This window comes from Cheilinus undulatus, linkage group 1 (assembly GCF_018320785.1).
Source record: "Cheilinus undulatus linkage group 1, ASM1832078v1, whole genome shotgun sequence".
Classification (NCBI taxonomy): domain Eukaryota; kingdom Metazoa; phylum Chordata; class Actinopteri; order Labriformes; family Labridae; genus Cheilinus; species Cheilinus undulatus.
In genome coordinates this window covers 41,583,821-41,605,733 of record NC_054865.1, presented here as the reverse complement: position 1 = coordinate 41,605,733, position 21,913 = coordinate 41,583,821, and the positions used below count along the sequence as shown (strand labels likewise).

The 21,913-nt window shown below is 39.2% G+C and overlaps 1 protein-coding gene across 1 annotated transcript in view; it reads left to right on the top strand.

The window, feature by feature from the left end:
* Positions 1-21,913, top strand: part of rasa3 (RAS p21 protein activator 3) — a 67,607-nt gene that overhangs the window by 3,207 nt on the left and 42,487 nt on the right. The window contains exon 2 of the mRNA XM_041788649.1: positions 21,644-21,761. Within this exon, the coding sequence (XP_041644583.1) occupies positions 21,644-21,761 (118 nt within the window). The remainder of the gene's footprint in view (positions 1-21,643; positions 21,762-21,913) is intronic.

Sequence of the window (21,913 nt, the reverse complement as noted above, 5' to 3'; positions counted from 1 at the left end):
TTACCTCTTTGAAATTACAACTGGTTTTACAGCTCATTTTTTAACATTTCATTGATAGAGTACAGTATATTAAATTTAAATGTAGTAAGCAGATTGATGTGGTTGGATTGAATGGAAACGTGTGGAAAATTTGGCTAACATGGAAATTGTGTCTAGATGCTGTCCTTGTACTTCAGATTCCTCCATCAGCCTAATGTTATGCTACGTAGAAAAGACTAGAGCTTTATAAACATGTCTTGACTTGTTTTTTATGGTTAACTGACGTTCATGAAGAGCATTTATGTTGTCATCACTTCCAAACATTGACTCCACAGCCTCCTCAATCTGCTCTTCTGTAACATCGCACAGTGACAGCAGCAGAGTTTACACCGTGTTGTTACCTAGCAGCAGTCACACTCGCTGTCAGTCCGCTCCCCATGGAGCTCTTCTCCTGGTAATGTCGGTGTAACACTTGCATCACATTGTTTTCATCAGAGCCTTGTCCTTTGGCATGAGACTGCGGCTGGCTGATGACTCAGAGCTGAAAACCTGCCACATATCTGTACGGCAGAGTTATGATTGTTGCGGTGATGACTCCTCTCAGTTTCCTGGAGGCACACGTGAATTTCGGAAACCGAACAGGGCTACTGGGCCCAAATCCGCGGTGTCTGGAGGAACACAGGAAACAGGAAACTACCCCCCAATTCACTTCCTGATTGGCTGGAATAGACTACAAAAAGAATTGTGTTTTTTCCTGCATGGCAACAAGCTAATGCAAAGCAGATGTAGTGGGACGGAGAGCAAGGGACAGAGGTGGTGTCTCACATACAACAGCGGGGCTGTGCTTTATCTGTCAGCGGCTGTGTCCCGGTCAGTGCCCAGAAAGACGGGAGCTCTCAGTGGCACAGCTGGGGTCGAGGCTTTGCTCTAATTAACAACAACATATGTGCATTCAACTGCTCTGTCATTGCTATAAACATAGTCAGGCAACCATGATGCCAGAGATGCCTTAATCCACATCATTATTGTGCACATTACTGTAAAAACCTTCAAAAAAAGTGTGTTACAAATGACTATGAAACATAATAAACACATATAATCAACATCTAAAACCTGATCGTGATATAAATTCATTTTAGACAGTCAATCTCAGTGCAGACTGCTCAGATATCCAGTGCTGCTTTTGAACATCTGTTCTCAGGGCTTAACATTAACGTTGTTGCTCACCAGCTACTGTGGCTAGTAGTTTTCCAAAATTGATAGCAACTGTGAATTTTCTCTAGCCACTATTTTCTTGTTGGAAAAAGCACCAAATATGACCAAGGTTGACTATGGCATGCAAAAATTTACTTGAACTAGATCTGCACTCCAAATGTAAATTAACACTGTACTTGCTACTTTTCTCATTCACCTAGAAAATACACAAAAAATGACCAAAAAGTTTAAGGTGTGATAGAAAGGAGGCACAAATCCAGCACTTGCATTTCTTGGGGAGAGAATGCCCTCTTTATGCATGAAACAGCCTCACTGCAAAAGAATCTACCTCTGTAACAATGTTCACAAACACATTTCAATCAGGAGAGACCAGTGACTGATTTAAAGATAACCTTTATTTTACATGTGAGATAATGAATAATATTTATTTACATGGATGTGATGTTGAATTATTGTCAGAGTCCCTTTGGCGCTTGAACCCCACAAGGACATAGCTTGTGATCGAAGGGTGTCTGCCCTGAGCGGCGGAAAGATCTATCCCCCTGTGGAGTCCAGACACTGGTGGTGGCGGTGATGGCTGAAGAAGTCCTCTTAGTCCATAGTTGATGGACTCGTAGACTTGGCGGTGATGGGGAGGTGGAGGGTCGCTCGGAACCACGCCATGAATGAACTGATGGGAGAGAAAGCCAGATTTAAAAGGGGCAGCAAAGATTTGATAGGCCAACAGTGAGGAAGTGGAGCAGTGCTATTGGATAGGTGTGACCAGGTGATGTGCACAGCTAATTATGATGTGACAGAGGGCAAAAGGAGGGAGTACATGAAATAGTCCAGGCATAAGCTACTAAACCCGCGTGGAGAATATGGTCTTCCTGACTGAACTTACGCTAAGCTTTATTTGATGCCATGAAAACAGTATGATTGGATATGATATGATACACACAGCACCTTCTCATCTTATGTATTTCTCAGCAAATGAGAAGTAAATCCTTCTATATTATTACCAACACAATATTTGGTAGATTATTTCAACTCATTGCAAAAGTGATATGAATTATTGTATTGAAAGGAATGATGGTTTTTCGCCTTTATCCATTTTAATAAGACAGACACATACAAAACAAGGAAAGTAGTTTTTTGCAAATTATTCTAGAAAGAAATGACACTTAATTGTTTGCATGCTGCGTCCAGTATAACATCTGTGCCTCAAAAAATGTATTAAACTGGTATTTCACAACAAATTTCAGGTCAAGGAAACATTGCACATTCTACGATTTCAAAATTGCAGGACATATTATGATTTAATCTAAATTTTGATCAATTGCCCAGCTCTCATATGATACGATACGATACATATGATTGGATAGATACAATATAAAATGAAACGTTACAATATGACATTATGAATAAGATGCGATACATTGTAAAATGATACTATACGAAATGGTACATTTCATGATACTGTATGATTGGATATGATATGATACGAGACGAAACAATTCAATACAGATATGGATTTTTGCATGCCAATGCCAACTGCAGTATAAAGGAATAAAATATTACAACAGCTGTTATATCAGCCAATTAAATTTTAACTAAATATTTTGATTATTATTAAATTAAAAAGGCGGCTACAACAGCTAGACTGTCCAAAAGCTTTTAACTCTTCTGTATGCTTCTTATTGAGGTGGTACTGGGTGTTGGTGTGAGGAGCATCATATTGATGAGTCTGTGATATTTTGCCAACTCCACTCACATACACCAGAGGGTCAAAATATTAGGAACACCTCTTACAACAGCAGTACTCACTATAATCTCAGTATTAAACATAACGAAGAATGAATCATCTCTCAGACAGCGTCTACATTTACAAAGTCATACATTTATTGAAGTAGAATTCATGGCAGAGATGTTGTTATTGATGTGCATGACATTGCACAGATGTGCGTAATGAGTGGTTCAGTGAGTGCATTTGTACTTGATGAATGCATTTTTATCTGTAATTAATAGGAAAGTGGATAAGCAGGGTCTGAATGAAAACAGTGTGGAGCATGAAACCAAGCCAACATGCATTAATAAGCTCCACTAACCCATTTCACATTATACATCTGATGATTTTTCAGTGACACCTCTGATACTATGAAGGAATATGAACCGTTAAAATGACAAATTAATCTTTGAAGGGCTTGTGGAAATGGGCAAAACCCCTAGTTTTGGCTAATTGATTGAAAATAGAGTTGTTGGAGTTAGGGGATTGCTCCATGTGAGACTGTGTCAAGCCACCAAATTTCATAATTCTGGGGCAAAGTTAAACGAGAAGGCTCCAACTTTGAAAACAGTTATTGAGGCAATCTGGAATGTGCGTATTTGAAACCCACAAAATATTGCATTGTTTGCACAACTTGGTGTTTACAGACTTTGACGACTTTTTTCAGCATTCAGGGGCCCTTAAAAATCCAATGAAAGAGGGGACGAGTAGGGATAAATTTTTCTAAAATTAAATCTAGCAGACACTTTTAACCAAAGCAACAAACATCTAAGAGTAAATAATAAAAACAAGATCTAACCAGGAGGAAATGACATCAGTAAGTGCCACAGAGTTCTCTAAGTCCACTTGGACACAGATACTGCCTTGCAGTGCGAGAGGCTATGAAGCTTTCTTAACTATAAAATCAGCAATGAAACGACAAATCATTAACACGAGACCTATCATCATCATCATCATCATTAATTACATTGCCTTCACCAGCAAATATTGCACTAAAGTACCAAGTACTGGGTCATTCACATTGCCCAGCAGACATGCTCTTGTTAATAAGATAATTCTCCACCTGTACATACACAAGGTCAGAAGTCCAGTTAAACAACCCTAGCTCAACTTTACTATGCATTTAATATCTAGAGTATTTCCCAGGATCTAATTGACCTGAACTGCTAAAAATGTGTACAACTACATAACAGCAAAGTTGGATATAGCTTTTAGAAAAAGTTGGACCTTGAGTGGACCAACATGAATGAAATAGTAGATGATTCTTCTTTGTAGAGGAGATGAAGTGGAGGTTGAGGAAATTCAGGCAGCTCAAGCTGGGTAACTCAGGCCTGGGAGGGAAATGCTGGTTTTTAGCGACAAAGACCCCCCCCCCCCCACTCCTTCCCTTGACAGCTGGCCAACAGAGGTTCCCAAACTTCCTCCTGTCCAGACTGAATAGGAGACATGAAGTGACGGGGAGAGGGAGGGCAGGAATGTGTCTGTGTTGAGCACTCCAGCTTGTGTTTTCTTTAGGTAAAGCGCTCAAGATCTGTTTAATTTGTTGAGAAAAATAACAATCTTCGCGAGGCTGTTTTAACATTTTGTTCAGTTGGAGTTGTGTGTGGTTTAAGCTTCCACACCACTAGAGTATGCATTCAGGCATTAATGTATGAAACAAGGTCCTGTTTTTTTCCTTGAAGGCAGCTCTCTTGGAAGTATAGTTTGCTGTAAACACGTGTGTTGTCTCTTTAGATGCATAATGTGTTTCGGTTCAGGCAGCTTCAGGCTGGAGGACTCATCCGGGCAGCAGCAGCTCCCGTTACCCTCACTAATGGAGAACACAGTACTAGGAATAAAGGGGAAGTATCGAGTAGGGCCAGCATGCAGGGTCAGCAGGGGTAAATAAAGGGCCAGATAGTGCCACTCCTTCAGGATGTCCTTCAGATGCCCCGATGGGATAAGCTGACTCCTCACTGGGATCACCCCCCTGACAGCAGTATGAAAACATTATAGATACTGTAAAGATATAGTTCCAGAGTAAGTTACAGTTAACCATATTGATACATCAACCATTTCCTCTGGTGTTCAGGGTGGGAACAAACAGTAAATGCTGTTATAGTCCTGTTTTCCAGGTTTTTGTTGTATACATTTAGGTCATCTTACAATTCAAATGCTTCTTGATGAATTCAGCATAGGAAAAACAACAGAAAATTCTTAAGGACAGTGGCTAATACTTCAATTAACATATTCAGTCAGAAAACAGCTGTTAGGTAAGTTTAACATTAGCTAGCCTGCTAGCTAATGCTAGCACTCAACCACTAGAACACACCCCTTAAGCTATGGAGTAAAATCCTTGCTAAAAGCACAGCTAGAAATGTGAGTCTTTTTTGGTGTTGTTAATAAGTGACATTTCCAAATTTTCAAGTCAATTTCTCTAACATATGAACCATAGCAAGAGCGTAACTAATGCTAGCGTTCAACCAGTTCTTAGCTAACAGATGAACGCTATGTTAGCTTTGGATTAAATTCTTAGCTAAAGAAACACTAAACACTAAATTAGCTTGAAATGCCTTGTAGGCAGTTGCTATTCCTGTAGTACTCCTGAAAATCATTTATAGAAAGTTAGTTTCACTGTTTGGCAAAAGGTCATGCATAGAAATTGGAAATGTGTCAGCATCAGAATGATCAGTCGGTTGAACTATCTATGAACATTTTTTATCAGTTCAGGCCAACAATGCTGGTCAATTGTCCATCTGTATTGTTGCCCAGCCACCCACCACTAGTGGCCACTGTAGCTGTTTTTAATGACTACTGCCGAAAACAGCTGGTGGTCTCTGGGTATACCACAAGGGGGGCCTGGACAAAAGCTTCCCCCCCATTCGAGTTGTTGGATTGTATTGTGGCCAATCCAGTCCCATTATACACTTGACTCTACATTTTGTCTTTTAACATCTACATTATGTCAGTTGGCCTGGAAAATCTTTCTGGATTTTCACTTAAAACTTCCAGTTAAATGGAAAAGTGTTTCACTGATAAAATTTGTCCAACTTGAAATACACCAGAACCCAAGTATTACTGCATTCAAGCTTTAAACCAGAAGGAAATTTCTCTAGATACCATTCAATTTCATTTGTAAAAGAACTTTGACAGAGAGGGACAAAAATTGGTCCACACTCACTGATTAAATCAGGTGTTGCAACAGTGCGACTCTCCTCTGGCAACATAGTCAGTGTCAGCTTGCCACACACTCAGACTAACACCCAACTTACTCTCCCTTCCTGTGCTTGCAACAGATAGCATATCTGCTCCCCACTGTGAATGCCAAGCCTGTGAGAGCGTGTCCATTAAGGGGAGAGTTGTCCTCATTTTACCCATTGAATTGAGTTTCTTGATGTGAAAAAATACTAACATTGTTTTGAGAAGTCTGTCAATGGACAAGGAAGCTAGCAGGAATGTTGAGATTACAGCACGTCCTCTACTCTCACATCCTGAATGAACATTTCTAAAATTTGAGCTGATTTTGAAGCTGATTTTTTCTTCACTGTGTCTGTGCTGCATACGCCCTTTGTGTGCATGTTTGTGGTTATGTATTTGTGTTTTACTCAACTTTTCCATCGAGACTAACCGATGTGTTTGAACATTAGCTGCAGGCAGGCTCACTCTGGATACGGAGTTTGATGAGTAACTGAAGGATGGTTTATCACACAGACTGGTGTGCATAACAGAAAGATCTTATAAACTCTGACTTTTCTTTCTCCCTGTTATTTCTTCTCATACTGCCCCAACTACTGTCATGGTTTATGGAAACTTCTGCAGAGAACAGCTCAGCTGATCTCAGAATAGTGGACAATTCATGATAAGCTGGGCCGCTTTTAAACATTGGCAAGTGGCAAGGTACACCCTTAACTGGTCACCAGTCAATCACAGGACTGAAATACAAAAAAAAAAATCTGGCAGTGACACTCTTATTTACTCTTTGTGTCATGATATAACCTATCGAACATGTTTTTGGACTGTGGGATGAAGCCATAGCATTCAGAAAGAACCCATGCATGCATGAGGAGGCCTGTCTGAAGGGGACTTGAGTCAGGAACCATGTTTCTGTGAGGCAACAGTACAAACCACTGTACCACCATGCAACCCCTATTTGACATTTTGCAGAATCAAATAAAAATAATGAATGTTATAGCTTGTTGTTTACATTTTTGTTGAAGATGAATTTATTTCTCAGATTTTTTGGGTGATGGTTCATGATGCACATGCATACAAGTTTGCTATTAAAAATGAACTGTTTTAGACTTGAAATGCATTACTCTGAGTAAGTTACTTTAGCTGATTATGAAACAAGCAGAATCAGGCATTGGTCTATCTAACAGAGTATGGATAAAGTATTTTTTAAATCGTTTAAGGTGCGTCAAATGACAGATTTCCATAACTGTAATCTTTTGTGTCCAAAATCTAGAAACTTTATTCCGTCCAACATCTCAAACTTCATCCTCAAAAATGCTTTCCTGGAGTTTTGTCTTCAGACACATGTCTGAACATATCATATAACATATGATATATCAATGTAACCAACATGCAAACTGACAACAGCTACATTTTTTGCATCAATACACCTGATATTTAGCTTAGTAATTCATGTTGATAGTCTTATTGTTGCCATGTTGAACAGCCAATCATTTAAAATTTTATTGACTCTGATTAATCATAACAGTTATTTACTTTAAGAGACATTCCTAGCGTTTTACATATAAACATGTGCAAGGAACTCAGTGGGAGTTGTTGTCATTAATAGTTATCAGAGTTTCGTCCTCAAACTCTAATTAAAAGGTATTTGTTTCGTTAGAGTTATGTTTTTAAAAAATCAGGCCCAAGTTTTTAGATTATCTGATGCAAAACCAACCACACAAGATTTCACATCTGCTCAACATTAGAGCTATAGTCTTCACATTACAAAGTAAACCAACAGGAATGAGCACTTCCATGTGTGTCTTGGTCAAAGCAGCACCTTTGAGCACAATGTTGCATTGTTACAAAAACATTCGCCAGTTTAAGTCTGAGATCAAGCACCTGCTTCATTAGCATAGTATGCTTCCTTATACAGATTTTATAAAGCTATGCCTTAGCTCTCATTGATGTCTGAAGGTCTTCATCTGGTGTTTGGTTTCATTTGATTTTCCAGACTTTAATATTTTGTTGGACCTCCAATTTGCTTAGATTTGACACTGCAAATGCAGATATCCTGGTCTTATGTTTATTTTCATATATGAAGGTCCATGTTTTTTGTAGATTTCCTTCAGAAATGTGTTTGGTGTAGCTTATTTTACATTCCCTGTTAGAGACTGTGCTCACTGTCAGTTTAAATGTGATGAAGATAGAGTAGGTAGGCAACGTCTTTACACCAATGAACTTGCATCCATGGTAGTAACAGAGGTGTGTTTGACAAAATGGCATCATTGAAGCCTTGCCAGCAAGACAGAAGAACTCTATCTTCAGTGACCTGATTTCCACCAGGCTGTCAGTAGAGAATAATATCTGTCTGGGTATTGTAAATGTTTGCAAAATTATCTTTATAAAATGCTATTTGAACATAGGCTAAGAAAAGGAAATCAATGTAACTTAACACAAATTCTGTAATGTGTTTCTTGCCTTTCATTCAGGGTGGCAGGTTAAAGAAATGATGTATCAATATCTGTGGGGGATTGGAAGGGTCGGCTGCCTGATGCGGGAATAGCAACTGGCTTTTACAGGCACCTGGTATGCTTTCCTGGTCCTGATCCAGCTCACTGGGTTCCTGGGACCCGGTGAGCTGGTCCAGACACCAGGGGATACAGTGGGCAGCTGGGTGGATACCTGAGAGGTCATCAGGAGGCCGAAGCAGTACAGGAGGCGTGATGTGCCAGACCAGCTAGGCACCCATATCTGACCAGACCTTTTGCCTGGCATATAGCTGTTTATCACAAGTAGACAAGCTTTGTTTGACAGAAAGCAGCACTATTGTTTTGACCAATCAACAGACTGCTGTGTCTGGCTTCTCCTTCAAGGGTATACATAGTACCCCAAGAGAGGGATGCAAAAAAGTTTGTGGATATGGATTAGTAATGTTGGTATCTTTCCCAACCTTTGATCAGTCCCTACACTGCTGCCAGCCACAAGGGGGCGACTGAGACATTTTAGCGTGCTGTCCGTATTTCCATATTTCTCGTGAGTGGGCGTGGTTTCAGCTCTGCCTCATTTTTCACGAGTTTTATAAAACTTAGTTTTATAAACATAGTGATGTGTTTTTCATGACTGATATTCGGCCTGGTGGTTCATAACTCATAGTAAATAAAAAAGTGAAGATTTATCACTTTACAGGGACTTTAAGAAAAGATAGGTACTGTGCAATTCTGACTGCTGCCATGAAGGAAAAAAATGCCAAAACATGTTTTGAATGTAGCAGCTGTGGCCTAAAAAGGCTCCATGAAGTTGCATTATGGGAAGAGAAGGATTTAGGGCTTGGAAATTTGGCCCAAAGTTAAAGTCGGTACATCTTGTCGTGTTGTGTTGATTATTAGCCAATGCTGTTTTGATCAGTCTCCTACAGTTCCTCGTGTTTATGAAGAAACTTTTCAATATTTTACTTTGAGGTCTGAACATTTCTTTTGAATTTTTGGAGATTTCACAGACTGAATGAGTAACAGAGACAGCAGATTGAAACCGGGCCCTAGTTTCAGTGTTGAAGAAAAGAAATGTGTAAATCTTTTATGTTTAGTCTCAGAAAGACATGAACGACTTACAGTTTTGTTTCGGTTCATGTTTTGACTCTTGACTTGGAAGCTTTAAAGGAACTGAGCATTTACTGTGGGATAATAAATTGTCACTGTAGAAGTTTCAGTCCTTCTTTCCATTCTCACGGTGTCACAAACACACATGCAGTCTCAGCCACTCAGGGATAACCGGGTTGTTCGCTGCTTTAAAACTACATCTTGGATCCAGTTGAAATTCCTTTCTCCTCATCTCATTTCCTGTTGTAGCTTTCTGCAGAGTGAGCCACTCTCCAGTTTTCTATCTGACTGACTTCTCTCTCTCTCTCTCTCACCCTTGATTGACTACACTCCTTGTGTTTTTCTCAGTGACCCCCTCCTCCTTTCCTTTCCTTAAAGCCTGAGTTTCACAGGCCAAACAGCCACCGAAAGCATCCACGCCTGTGTATCCTCGAATGTGTTCATGTCAGAGAAGATTAGAGTAACGAGAGCAGCTCTGCCTCTGTAACCGTTTGCAAGAGTGTGGCCGATTCAAACCAGTCGACAGAGGAGGAAGAGGAACAGAACTACGCATTCACTGAGTCCATTATGCTATTTCAAACACTCATGCTTCCTCATTTCTTCTCCTTTTTCGTCACTCACTTCTGCAAGAGTGAAAAAGGAATTGTCTTTTGATTTATCTCTCCAATCTCACTCTGGTTTTGTCATCATTATTTCACTGCAGATCTTCGCCGAACGTCCCCGTGTTTTGCGTTCACGCTGCCACATAGCAGTCACACACACGTGCCGCGTGTTTGTGTCTTTTCACTGAGCGTTTTTGCTCGTATACTGGGACGAGATATTCTCCACATGAAGCTGCAGTGGTGCACGATGAAAAGACAGAGCTGCTGCTGTTTTTATTTTCTGCTTATTTTGACTCCCAAGGAGGGGAAAATGCATCCAAGAGAAAGAAATAGAGGGAGAGATTTTGTCCTGAAACAAAAGGGAAGTGACTAAAAAAAGAGCAAAGTGCAATGAGGTGAAAGCTAATTTAAAAAAGAAATTGAAAGCGACTGTGCGGCACAAGCCCTACATGGATGGAAAGGGAGAAAAGGGGGGTTGAGATCAGACAAAAAGGAAACAAGAAACCACATTGACCATAGAGTATGAGAGAATGATAGGCAGACTCAGACGGAGGATTACACCCTCTGGTTTTATAATAAAGTCTTTAATCCTTATGTGTTGAATGAGAGGTTACTGGAGAGGCTAAGTCTTTCTTTTTTGTACCAGACTAACTCCCCATCAAACACAAACATACACATGCATGCACAAGACTACGTAACATGCAGGTAAAAGTCTCAGTGAGATTAAAATTAGACCTCTGTGCAATAGCAGCATAAACATTTTAATAAAATAAGACTGCACAACAAACAAGGAAACAATTTCCAGTATAACATATACAAAACGGAAACTTGTGTACTCCACCCTGGCTGTGGTCGTAAACTTCCCCAAACCCTGTCAAACCCTCCGGTATGTGCGCTGCTTATCAACTCATCCAGAGAGACAGCTGTCCGGCACTTCCTCCTGCCCTCAACAGGAAGCGGTGAGATGTCAACCTGCCTCTGTAACAATGCCAATGATGCGGTTCATTCTGCTCAAGATACAGTGATAACGGTTGCTAAACGCTGTGTTTTGTTCTTTTTCTGATGACTAAATGCTGAATCATCAAGCATTTCAGACTGACAGATATGGGTAATTAAAATGCCCTTTTCAATACAAAAATGTACATTAAGAAAACTCAAATCTGTTTGAAATAGTGAAGTGAATATTTGTTGAGATCTCCTTTATTTTATGTTTTTTTCAGTCTCCCTTTGTCAAGCTTCACCCTCCTTGGTTATTGTTACAAGGATAAAATATCTTGTCGTCAAGCTCTTTATCCCTATTATTTTTTTTAAAGATTTATTTTTGGGGCATTTTGTGCCTTTATTTTGATAGAGGAGGACAGTGGATGGATTTGGAAAGAGGGACAAGAGTGGGGAGAGACATGCGGCAAAGGGCCACAGGCCTGATTCGAACCCGGCCCCCCGTGCGCTTGGGGTACGCCTTAAAACACACGACTATCTGCGCACCCCTCTTTCCCTATTATAATATTTGAAAATAGCTGTTTAAATGTTTTGTTTTATTTTTCAAATTTATTTTTGTCAGGGAAAATGTACAAAATTGAATTAGTCTCAAAAAGAGAAATGATGGGGCGTGCAGATGGTCGAGTGGTTTAAGGCATGCCCCATGTACGCGGGTTGCTCGGGTCTCCCCACTCTCGTCCCTGTTTCCGAGTCTATCCACTGCCCTCCTCTATCTAATAGAGACACAAAAGGCCCAAAAATAAACACACTACTTCTGTCAAGCTCGTCACAAATAATGTTCACGGCTGTTGTTTTTTGAAACGCTTTTATTGTCAACACCTTCACCAGGAAACGTGCTGAAGTCATTGGCAGCTTAACACACATCACCAGGATAGAGATGAAATGTAAAACTTCAAGTGCAGTTAGACAGAAGTTAGACAGAAATAAAACAAACAAAAAACCCCACATTTTTTCTGTGCTCCTATGCTTAGACATAAATTGAGTATGCCATCAAAGGCTTGTTTTAAGGGGAGAAGGGGGTTTATGACACTTTAATTTGGATTGAAAAGCATTATTTTTAATTTTGTAATACTGTGATATAATACCATTCCGTCAAAGGCAAGAAAAGTACAGTGATAGGATTTTTTAGGCCACATCTCCCAGGCCTAATTCAGAGCTGCATCTGCTGCTTCCTTCTCACTCACCTGCCCCCCTCCCTTGCACTGAAACTTTACTTTAAACACCGTAATCGGGCTGCTGGTTCAGCTAAGTGGGTAGAGCAGGCGCCAATACAGAGGCTAACATCTTCAAAGGAAGCGCTGTTTGGTGCATGACTTCCCCACTCTTTCCCCACATTTCCTGTCTCTCTTCAGCTTTCCTGCACCAAAGGAGGCAAAAAAAATCCCCAAGAGTAATCATTAAAAAACTCTGATTTGTCCATTATAGGGAAATAAGCAATGAAACCTTATGTGCCAAAATTTGTACTTTCAGCCACACAACTGGGATGAATTTAAAAGTTGCACCCATCTCTCCAACTTGGCACAGTGCTGTGACGTGCTAGCTGGTGCTGTATGAAGATCTCCGTCAGGGGTGGATGGATCCATTGTTTTTCAAGATGTCAAAGAGGCACTCTTTTTTTCTTTGCAGTATTAAACAAGTTCCCACATTCTACAATTTTTTTTGTTTGCAGTGAACACAGCTAAAAGGTAGTGTGCAAGATTCAATTGTGTGATTTTTTTTTTTCAGATCACAGACCCAAAAACACCTGAAAGTAACAGTCTCAGTGTGCAAAGACCTTCATGACAAAACATTGTAGGATGTAAGAGGATAACTCCATATCTCTACAGACTAGCCTGATGCTGATGCTAGGGGATGTCAGTTAACAACATCTATCCCCTTGCAGCACATCAGATAAACTCAACATGCTGATGGGCCTTAGTAGAGCAGCAGCACTTTCCAACAGTGTACAGATAACAAAATTAAAGTCACAGTTTCACCGCAAGTAACTGATAAGACTTAACCAGGGCAAAAGTTTGCCGGATTAAATGTAAAGCAAGGGTAGCTATGACAGAGAGCTCTCTGATTGGAGAGTCAGCAGACCAATCAGAGAGCCAATGAAGGGTCACTTACAATGAATGAAGCAAGTCAGAAAAGCTCTGTACAGCCTGATTAGTGATACCGTAGGTATAAAAACACAGGATATAACAATATCATGGAATATCCTCCTTGAGTGTAGGCATTGTGATTTATGTTCATCACATTTTAGGAAAACTATCATATAAAGAATGAACAACTATATGCATTAAACCTGACTGAAAAAATGCACGATTTTATTCAGACGCAACAGAGAGAAATGCAAATTTGTATTTCAATCCATGTAGCCATGTAACTCTACTATTTGTTAAAATTGTGCAAAGGAAATAACAGTTGTTATTAAAGAAAAAGGATGAAAGTCTTTGAATATTAGAATGTTTTAATCCATGCATTTTTTGTTAGAATAGATGAAGTATCAATAACCACATGCTATGATGACAGAAGTATGTTGGAAGTTGGAAGCAACAGCCTTCCTGATGTCTGCTTAAACACAGTGTGTAAATGTGCTTACAGTTTCAGAATAGGAACTTTATTGTCATCATCTGAAGTAGTAGAAGCTGACAATATAACAAAATTATGATGGCTCCCTGTGTTGACTATAAGTAGATAATCATATAAGGCTTAAATGCCTTTTTAACTTAAAAAATAGCATACAAACTGAACCAACTGTAGCTGATGTGCAGACATGAATTAGACAGCAGCACACCACCATATGTGAACAATCACAGTTGTGAGGCACCCGGGCAAAGCATGGAAGGTACGGTTCCACTGAAGAGAAAAATAAAAATGTGAGTCCATGTATAGGTGGGTGGCACTGACTTACACATTATGAAAGAAAGTGTTGCAATGTCATAAGAAATATGATATTGCAACACTTTCTTTCTGTAGTTGCTCCTAATGTGGACATTTTGTGGATTTGTTTACTGTCTTAGATGAAAAGCTTTCATCAGTTTATCTCTGCATTCTTTCAGATTGACTGGTCATGTGACACCTTGAGGCAGGAGCAAGAGGTGGTAGAGGCTGTTACAATTAAAAGAAGTTGAAATCAGAGACCTTGATATTCTAAAATGTACTTAAACTGTACATTTTGTATGCTCTTGCTTTTTTTCCTGGGTTGGCTGCTGTTTAAGTTTATACCTTTAGGAGCCCCATAGTTTTGCTTTTAGAGCTAGAGGGTATGGTTGATGTCAGTGTCTACAAGTCACCATCTTTGAAACATAAATTACCTGCTTTCTACAATGTCTGTCATTATTTCTAATACAGAAGACGTCGTGTGTGTGGAGGATTGGGCTGAAAAGCTGAAATGAAAGAACAAGTACCTGATTTTATTTACAAGAACTGCAGTGTAAAAGGATAATGTTATATGAGAACAGTCACAAAGGTAGTCAAGATGAGCAGAGCAGCTCAGATTACTGTGCATTTGTATGTCCAGGTACAGTGTTTATACAATCATACCGTTGTTTATTATCACAGGGTGATGGGATCTCACCTCTCAGGGTTCAAATATGAATTCTTTGGCTTTGTTTAAGGTTGTGGATGTCACACCAGTCTTTGAAAGAAGAGATCTCATTGTCTAAAGGATGATGATAATTCTGCATATTTCTGCATCAGAAACCAAGGGCGCTGTAATATTAAGCCCAGCTCTCTGGTACTTTTCTGTAGCTGCTTGTCCCCCCTACAAATACATTGTCACTTTTATGACACACCTGCAAACCTAATACAAATCTGTCTTCTTTTAGGTAATACATTCCCACAAATGAAATAGCAATTTGTCTGATTTAAGGTCTTTATCACTGGTGCTCTGGTTCTAATAAAACCTAAATGTGGTACCTTCGAATGTCAGCCCTGTGGGAGCTGAAGGAAAGGGGGACTCCGTCATGTCTGCACGTTAGTACCAGTTATCCTCAGATTCCAGACACACTCTGAGATCTTCATCTGCTCAGATGAGCTCTCTAAAGTGCTCCCAAACTTTGTTGTAGGTCCCATCGGTTTAAAAAGTCATCAAATGCTGAATTCTATGTTGAAATGGGCATTAGAATAGATGCTAATTAGCACATTTAACAAGCTTACTGGCTATATTATGATGTGTTCAAGGTCAGCTCAGAAATTTAAATTATGTTTATATGTCAAAATATCAATAAAAATCAATAATCTAGTATTTGCAAAATTTATTTCAGTATTGGAAGAATGCTTATTTAAATGAAATTTATTTCACCAATTTTTTGAATATATTTTTTTATTTTATTTATACAAAAAAAAAAAACTAAGAAGGCCTGAGAGCTTTAACTGTCAATTCTGCAATTTCGACAATGTGTACAAGGAAAGTTTCAAAGTTCCAAGTTAAGAAAAAGAATTCTTTGTTTGCTTAAATCACCAAACCGAAAACGTACCAAACCAAAACTTCAAAACTGAGGTATGTATTGAAACAAAAAATTTCTGTAAATTTTCTGTTTTACATTTACAGATGTTCTGTAATTTTGGAAAAGATCAAAATTAAAAGAGCCCCTTTCAAACTCCAAATGACTGAATATATGACAAAAGGATGACTTTATGTGATAAACAAGAGCTAATAATGCAGGAATTTTAAGCAAACTCAAGTAGATTAGTTTGATAGGAAAATGTTAGACTGTGTTAGTGCTTGCTTGTTTCTCATGTGGGATCCACCTACGCAGGGAACTTTTCCCCTCTGTTACTGCACGTCAATTAAAAAATAAAGAAATAAAGAGGACAAAAAGTTCATGGTGATGGATGACTTATCTCATATGTGTTTCAAGTCTCTGCAAGTTGATTTTCATACCATATTGACATCAGTCGAAACCTCCGGTTGTTGAAAAAATGCATTCATCAGTCCAAGAAAGTTTAAGGAAGGGTGTCAGTGATGGAAAAAAAAAACAATTTTTTTCAAGTAAACATGCAAAAACACTTGAACAGTCATTGGAATGTGTTTGTGATTAAGCTGAGGCCTTTAAATCACAACAAAGATTTTTTTGGTGTTTTTTCCTTATATGAAGATCTTTTCAGTGCAGACGAGCTCTCAGGAAGTGGCGCTGATCTGTTTCGTTACTGCCATGGTGCAGTACCTCACAGGTCATGAACTGGAGAGCGCCTGAAGTGAACTCAGGGTGAACAAGGACGATTACAGGGGGAAAATAAAGCAGGAGAGTCAATGAGAGATGAGCTGAGAAGAAAAGTAGGCAGGAGGAGGATCTAATAACAGTGGGAAGTGGAGAGGATAAACCCAGTGACGTTATAGCCCTGCCTGGCATATCAGCACAGACGGAGCTGGAGTCTGTAACAACAGATTTAACCTGTGGATCACCTGTGTGTCATCTTTACAGTCCAGGTGTCTGTTAAACTTGTGAATGAATGATGTTGTGGATTGTTTGTCTAATGATCCACACACTGGATGAATCAGCCTACAGAGGAGCAGTCATAACAGTGTGTTGCATAGAGGGCTCTTAATCGCCTCTGTTAGTCTCTACATGGTTTATATTTATCCTCAAGGCAGTACTATACACTAAAGGTGGACAAATATGATAAAATCATCACAGATTTGGGATGTATTTAATAAGAAATGATCAAGGCATTTCAATTAAACACACCTCATAAAGGAGGGGACGTTTTCAAATTCAATTTGCCATCTTTATCCTGACATATGCCAAAAAAGTGGCTCTGTTACCAACTGCAATGCTTTTTTGTCTGCTGCAGACTGGTGAGCACAGGGAAATGCTATTAATTCCTTCCAGGGGAGTCTAAAAATGTGCTGGGTTAACCCTGTACTAAACATTAATCACTTCCGGCTTTTCACTCCAACCTTCCAGTGAATCCATCTGGAACAACTATAAATACTTTCAATTTCCGACATAGTCAGGGAACAAGAAGAGAGGCCACCATGAGGACATTTTTACATCGTTTAAAACACCCAGGACAACACAGCTGTTTTCATTTACAGTGGATGTTATAAAGGAAAAGATGTTCTTTGATGACAGCAGAGCATTTCCTCTAACAAAGTGTGTTAGAAAATCCCTGGGCAGTGAAGTTTAAAGCGTGAAGTTGGTGAATAGTTTATTGATAGCGCACTATTTTCAGCTGTGGGTTAATTCACATATAGAGCTCTTGAGTATTTAAGGCAGCAGAAGGTATATGCTGGATTGTCTCAAAATAAAGTGCAGTTTGCTGAGCAAACCTGCCAGTATGTAAATGAATCACAGGTTCTATCCAAACAGTGTAATTGAAGGTTAGTGGGTGTTTCATAACTAATGTGACTACTCACCTTCTCTCAGTTATGCTACATCATATGTTTTCATTATTTTGCGTAGCCAGCGTTTTCCTCCTGAAGTATGTCCCTCTAAGAAACTTCTGTTTGGTTATTTTAAGGTGGCAGCCTTGGGAGTTGTTAGTGTGTTGATTCTGAATTTTAAACTTGAAATGCAACATTCATGCACAGCTTCACTGATCAGAAGAATCTAGCCCTCTATATTGATGTTATACAGTCATTTTCCAGTCATCAGTGCTCTCATCTTCCTTTTCCAGGGTTGTTGAGACTGCAGTGTTTGAACGCCTTGTGTTCTTCTGCAGTGTAGCTCAACATTTCCTCTGCAGGGTCTATTTAAACACTTCTTTGTGCTGCAGGAGAAGCTTTTGTTCTTTTAAGAGGCTGTAGAAATGATGATCGGCTGTTTTTTAAGTTATTTTTAAGCACTGAAAGTCAAAGGGGTGGTAGAAAGTTGCACCTTATTGCAGATGTTTACTGGGGTTTGTTCTTTATTTTTACTGCTTTTACAGTTTAACAGATTCTACAAGCACTGGGGGCTCTTAATGTGATAAAATAACAACTTGATAAAACAAAAGAACTAAAACTACTGCCTGGTGGTTATATGCTCTGCAAAGTAGACAGTTGCCAAACATTGAAAGCACACCGCGGGATCAAGAAGAGAGGCTGAGGTGATTTCTGTTGTGGTGTGAAATCTCATGGTCATTTTACAAAGGATGGCCATGACACCCCTCGATGCCCTTGACCTTTGACTTCCAAAATCGAACCAATTTATCCCTGAGTCAGAAAGGAAATTTGTGCAGATGTTGTAGAAAATCCCTTCAGATGTTGTATTCACAAGCACGGAGTGGACAAGAAGTCCGATTACCTTGTCTTTGACCGATGACTTTCAAATTCTTCTCAGTTAATCTTTGAGTCAGAGCAGACTTTCCTACGAAGTTTGAAGAAAATCTCCAAAATGTTCTTGAGTCAAAAGATTGGCACTGGATTGGTATGTTTGTACTGATTGAGGATAACCTGAAAACGAAACACCTCCAGCCTTGAGAGGGGCCTGTCTGTAGACGGTACAACATGTTTCCAGTTGTAGATTTTTTTTTTTTTTTTTTTTTTTTTGTATTCAGCTTTGTTCATTGACAAAGTCTAGCAGTTACAATCATGACATAACCACAATGCAAACATAACAGACTGAGAAACATTTCATAAATAAAACAGAGAAAAAAAGTCAGGGGTCTAATTCAGGGGTCTAATCCAGGATACATGAACGGTGGCTCAGTTTAGCTTCATTAACTTTAGCTAAAGCTAACATAGCTACGCTAGCTATGTAATTGATGTTACTACATAGGCTAATGTAGCTAAGATCGCCTTAGCTGTAGGGCTGAACAATTTGCGAAAATAATCTAATTGCAATTTTTCCCCACAATATTGCGATTGTGATTTAATATGCGATTATTTTTAGGTTCCTAATCTTAAGGATTGTACAGCAAACACAAATAATAAACCATTCTATATTAAAACCAGCACAATAATAGATAAATAAAACTAGGGATGGAAGATGTAGAAAAAAATCTCATTATGATTTTGGCTCAGCTGATAGCAAATTTGACATCAATTGCAATACTGAAGGGGATGATGCAATTTTTTTCTCATTTTTTGAAGAAAATAATATACATGACCAAAAGTAAACTGTTGCAAAAATGGTCATTTGGTATGTAAACATAGCGTGTAGAGCATAAAATGTCTGCTGCAGAAAAATGGCATTTTGACACATTTCAGGTCAAGGAAATATTGCAATGTCTGTGATTTGAATATAGCAACAGGGTAAATTGCAATTTAATCTCATTTCTGATTAAGTGCTCAGCCCTACTTAGCAGCATGAGCTTTGGCAAACTTAGCTAAAGCTGACATAGCAGCGTAGATCCTGTATGTTCAGAGCTTACATGGCTGTTTTGAGAGCTTAATTTGAGATATTTTAGCTACATAGCTATGTAGCTACATTAGCTACAAAGCTACATTAGTTCTAGCTATGTTAGCTTTAGGAACTAAGTTTTAACAAATGTAGCTAAAGCCAACTTAGCTACTAAGTTGATAACCTAGATACATAGCTCACGTAGCTTCTTTGTGAGCTTATCTTTAGCCATCTTTAGCTTATCTTTAGCTACATTTACTGTGTTAGAATGTTTTCAATAAAAAAAAATGTTTATTAAACCTTTTGTAATCAAGTCTGCAGGTCAGGTTTTTTTTTTTTTTTTTTTTTGTAAGATTTATTTTTGGGCCTTTCCGTGCCTTTATTGGATAGCAGAGGACAGTGGAGACTTGTAAACTGGGGCGAGAGTGGGGGAGAGACATGCAGCAAAGGGCCACAGGCCAGATTCGGACCCGGGCCCATACATGGTGCGTGCCCCTGCAGGTCAGGTTTTTAACTTTTAACTAGGGATGCATGATATTGGTTTACTGCCGATATCCAATATGCCGATATTTACATATTCATTTTAGCCAATACCAGAATTGATACCGATATTTAAATATGCTTTTCTGACAAGAAATTTCAGTATTTTTGGACACACTTTAAGGTTTGAGGATGACCAAGGAATCAACCTTAGTGCTTAAAAACACTTAAAGTGTAAAGAATGAGGATAAATAAAGAAAAAACCTCAACTGGGGTCTGTTGGTTCAGCCTAAAACTCCACTAATTTATAAGTATATATGGACAAAATTTACAGTTAATATATGCTGAAATACACAGGCAAAATATTGGATGTAAATATCGACTATCGGCTATCTGCCGATACTGATACCAGACCAATAATATTAACTTAACTTTTACCCTAACCCTACACGGAGGTTCAATCTGATTTTATTTCATAAGTTTTATCGTGTTTTTCCGTTCTGAAATATACTGTGTCAGATGAGTGGCTGTTAGAAATGAACGGTCTGCAGCCATACTGTCTTGCCAGTCCTGGCTGTCACTTGCAAAGAGCCAATATAATCATCATACAATCAAAATATGATCAGTTCATCCCTGAGTCAGAGAGGACTCAAGGATTGAGTTATGTTCAAATGTGTTCAAAAGATTGACTGAGGGACATCTGAAAACATGATGCCTCTGGCCTTGGCTGTCACTGGCAAAAAAGTCATGAAAGTAATAATTCTGTTGTCATGTTTTGTTTTACTACAGTGGGGGTTTTGAGAGATTTACTTAACCTTTTCATGAAAGAGATTCTCCCAGCTACAGCTGTCATTATAAAGAAGTCACTCTTTTAAAGTCAGGAATAACAGTGTAAGATTTGCTCTTGCTCAGCTTGTCAGCTCTACATCAGCATCAGATTCCTGTGCAGATCATTTTCAGTGCTGTTGAAGCAAACAATGAGCGCAGAGGACTGACACACATGTAACTATAGACCACAGAGTCCTCAGGGTCCCCAGGGTGAGGAGAGTGAGACAATAAGAAACAGAGAGCTTACTAACATGAATCTATGGCTTCATAAAGGAGGATGTATTGCTCCTGAGGGAGGACTGCTGCACCACCTGTGTCTGTGTCTGTTTGTGTCTCAGTGGGTGGTTGGACCACATTCTTGTGAAAGGGAGTGCTATCTGTCACACGTTTGATGAACAGATCTGGATTCAGGAAATATCCCACACAGATTCTTTCATTCACAGATCTGACAGCACTGACACACATGCACTCACAGTGAAGACACAGCAGTCTACATGTTTTCAGTGTTAAACTATAATTTGTGTCTGTTTTTGAAAACACAGCTTTATATTGATGTCACCCTGGCAGACCTAATCTCCTCACACATGCCGTCAGATCATTCAGGGCTTAAACAAGCGTGAACTTACATAATGCTATTTTCATTTACACTCTGCGTGCTTCCAGTGTCTGTAAATAAGTAATCACTTAAGGGCATTAGGCTGAATCAACGCTTTTTTTTTGCCGACATTGTTCCAGAATATAAGTGCTCCCTTTCTCTACTTCTTTTTGCAGGAGAAGCAAAAAACATCCCTCCATACCCGGGGCCAAACAGGATGAGGGACTGCTACTGCACCGTCAACCTGGACCAAGAAGAAGTCTTCAGGACCAAAATCATTGAGAAGTCACTTTGGTATGTTTGGGGCCCCCTGTGCATGGATTTTAGGTGCAATGAGGAAATCCCAAAAAACTGTTTTGACTTTCTCAGATGTCAATTTCTGAACACGTTATATAAATGTTATCAGGTTATTTTTATGTAACTTGCTGTTTTTTAGATCAGAAGAT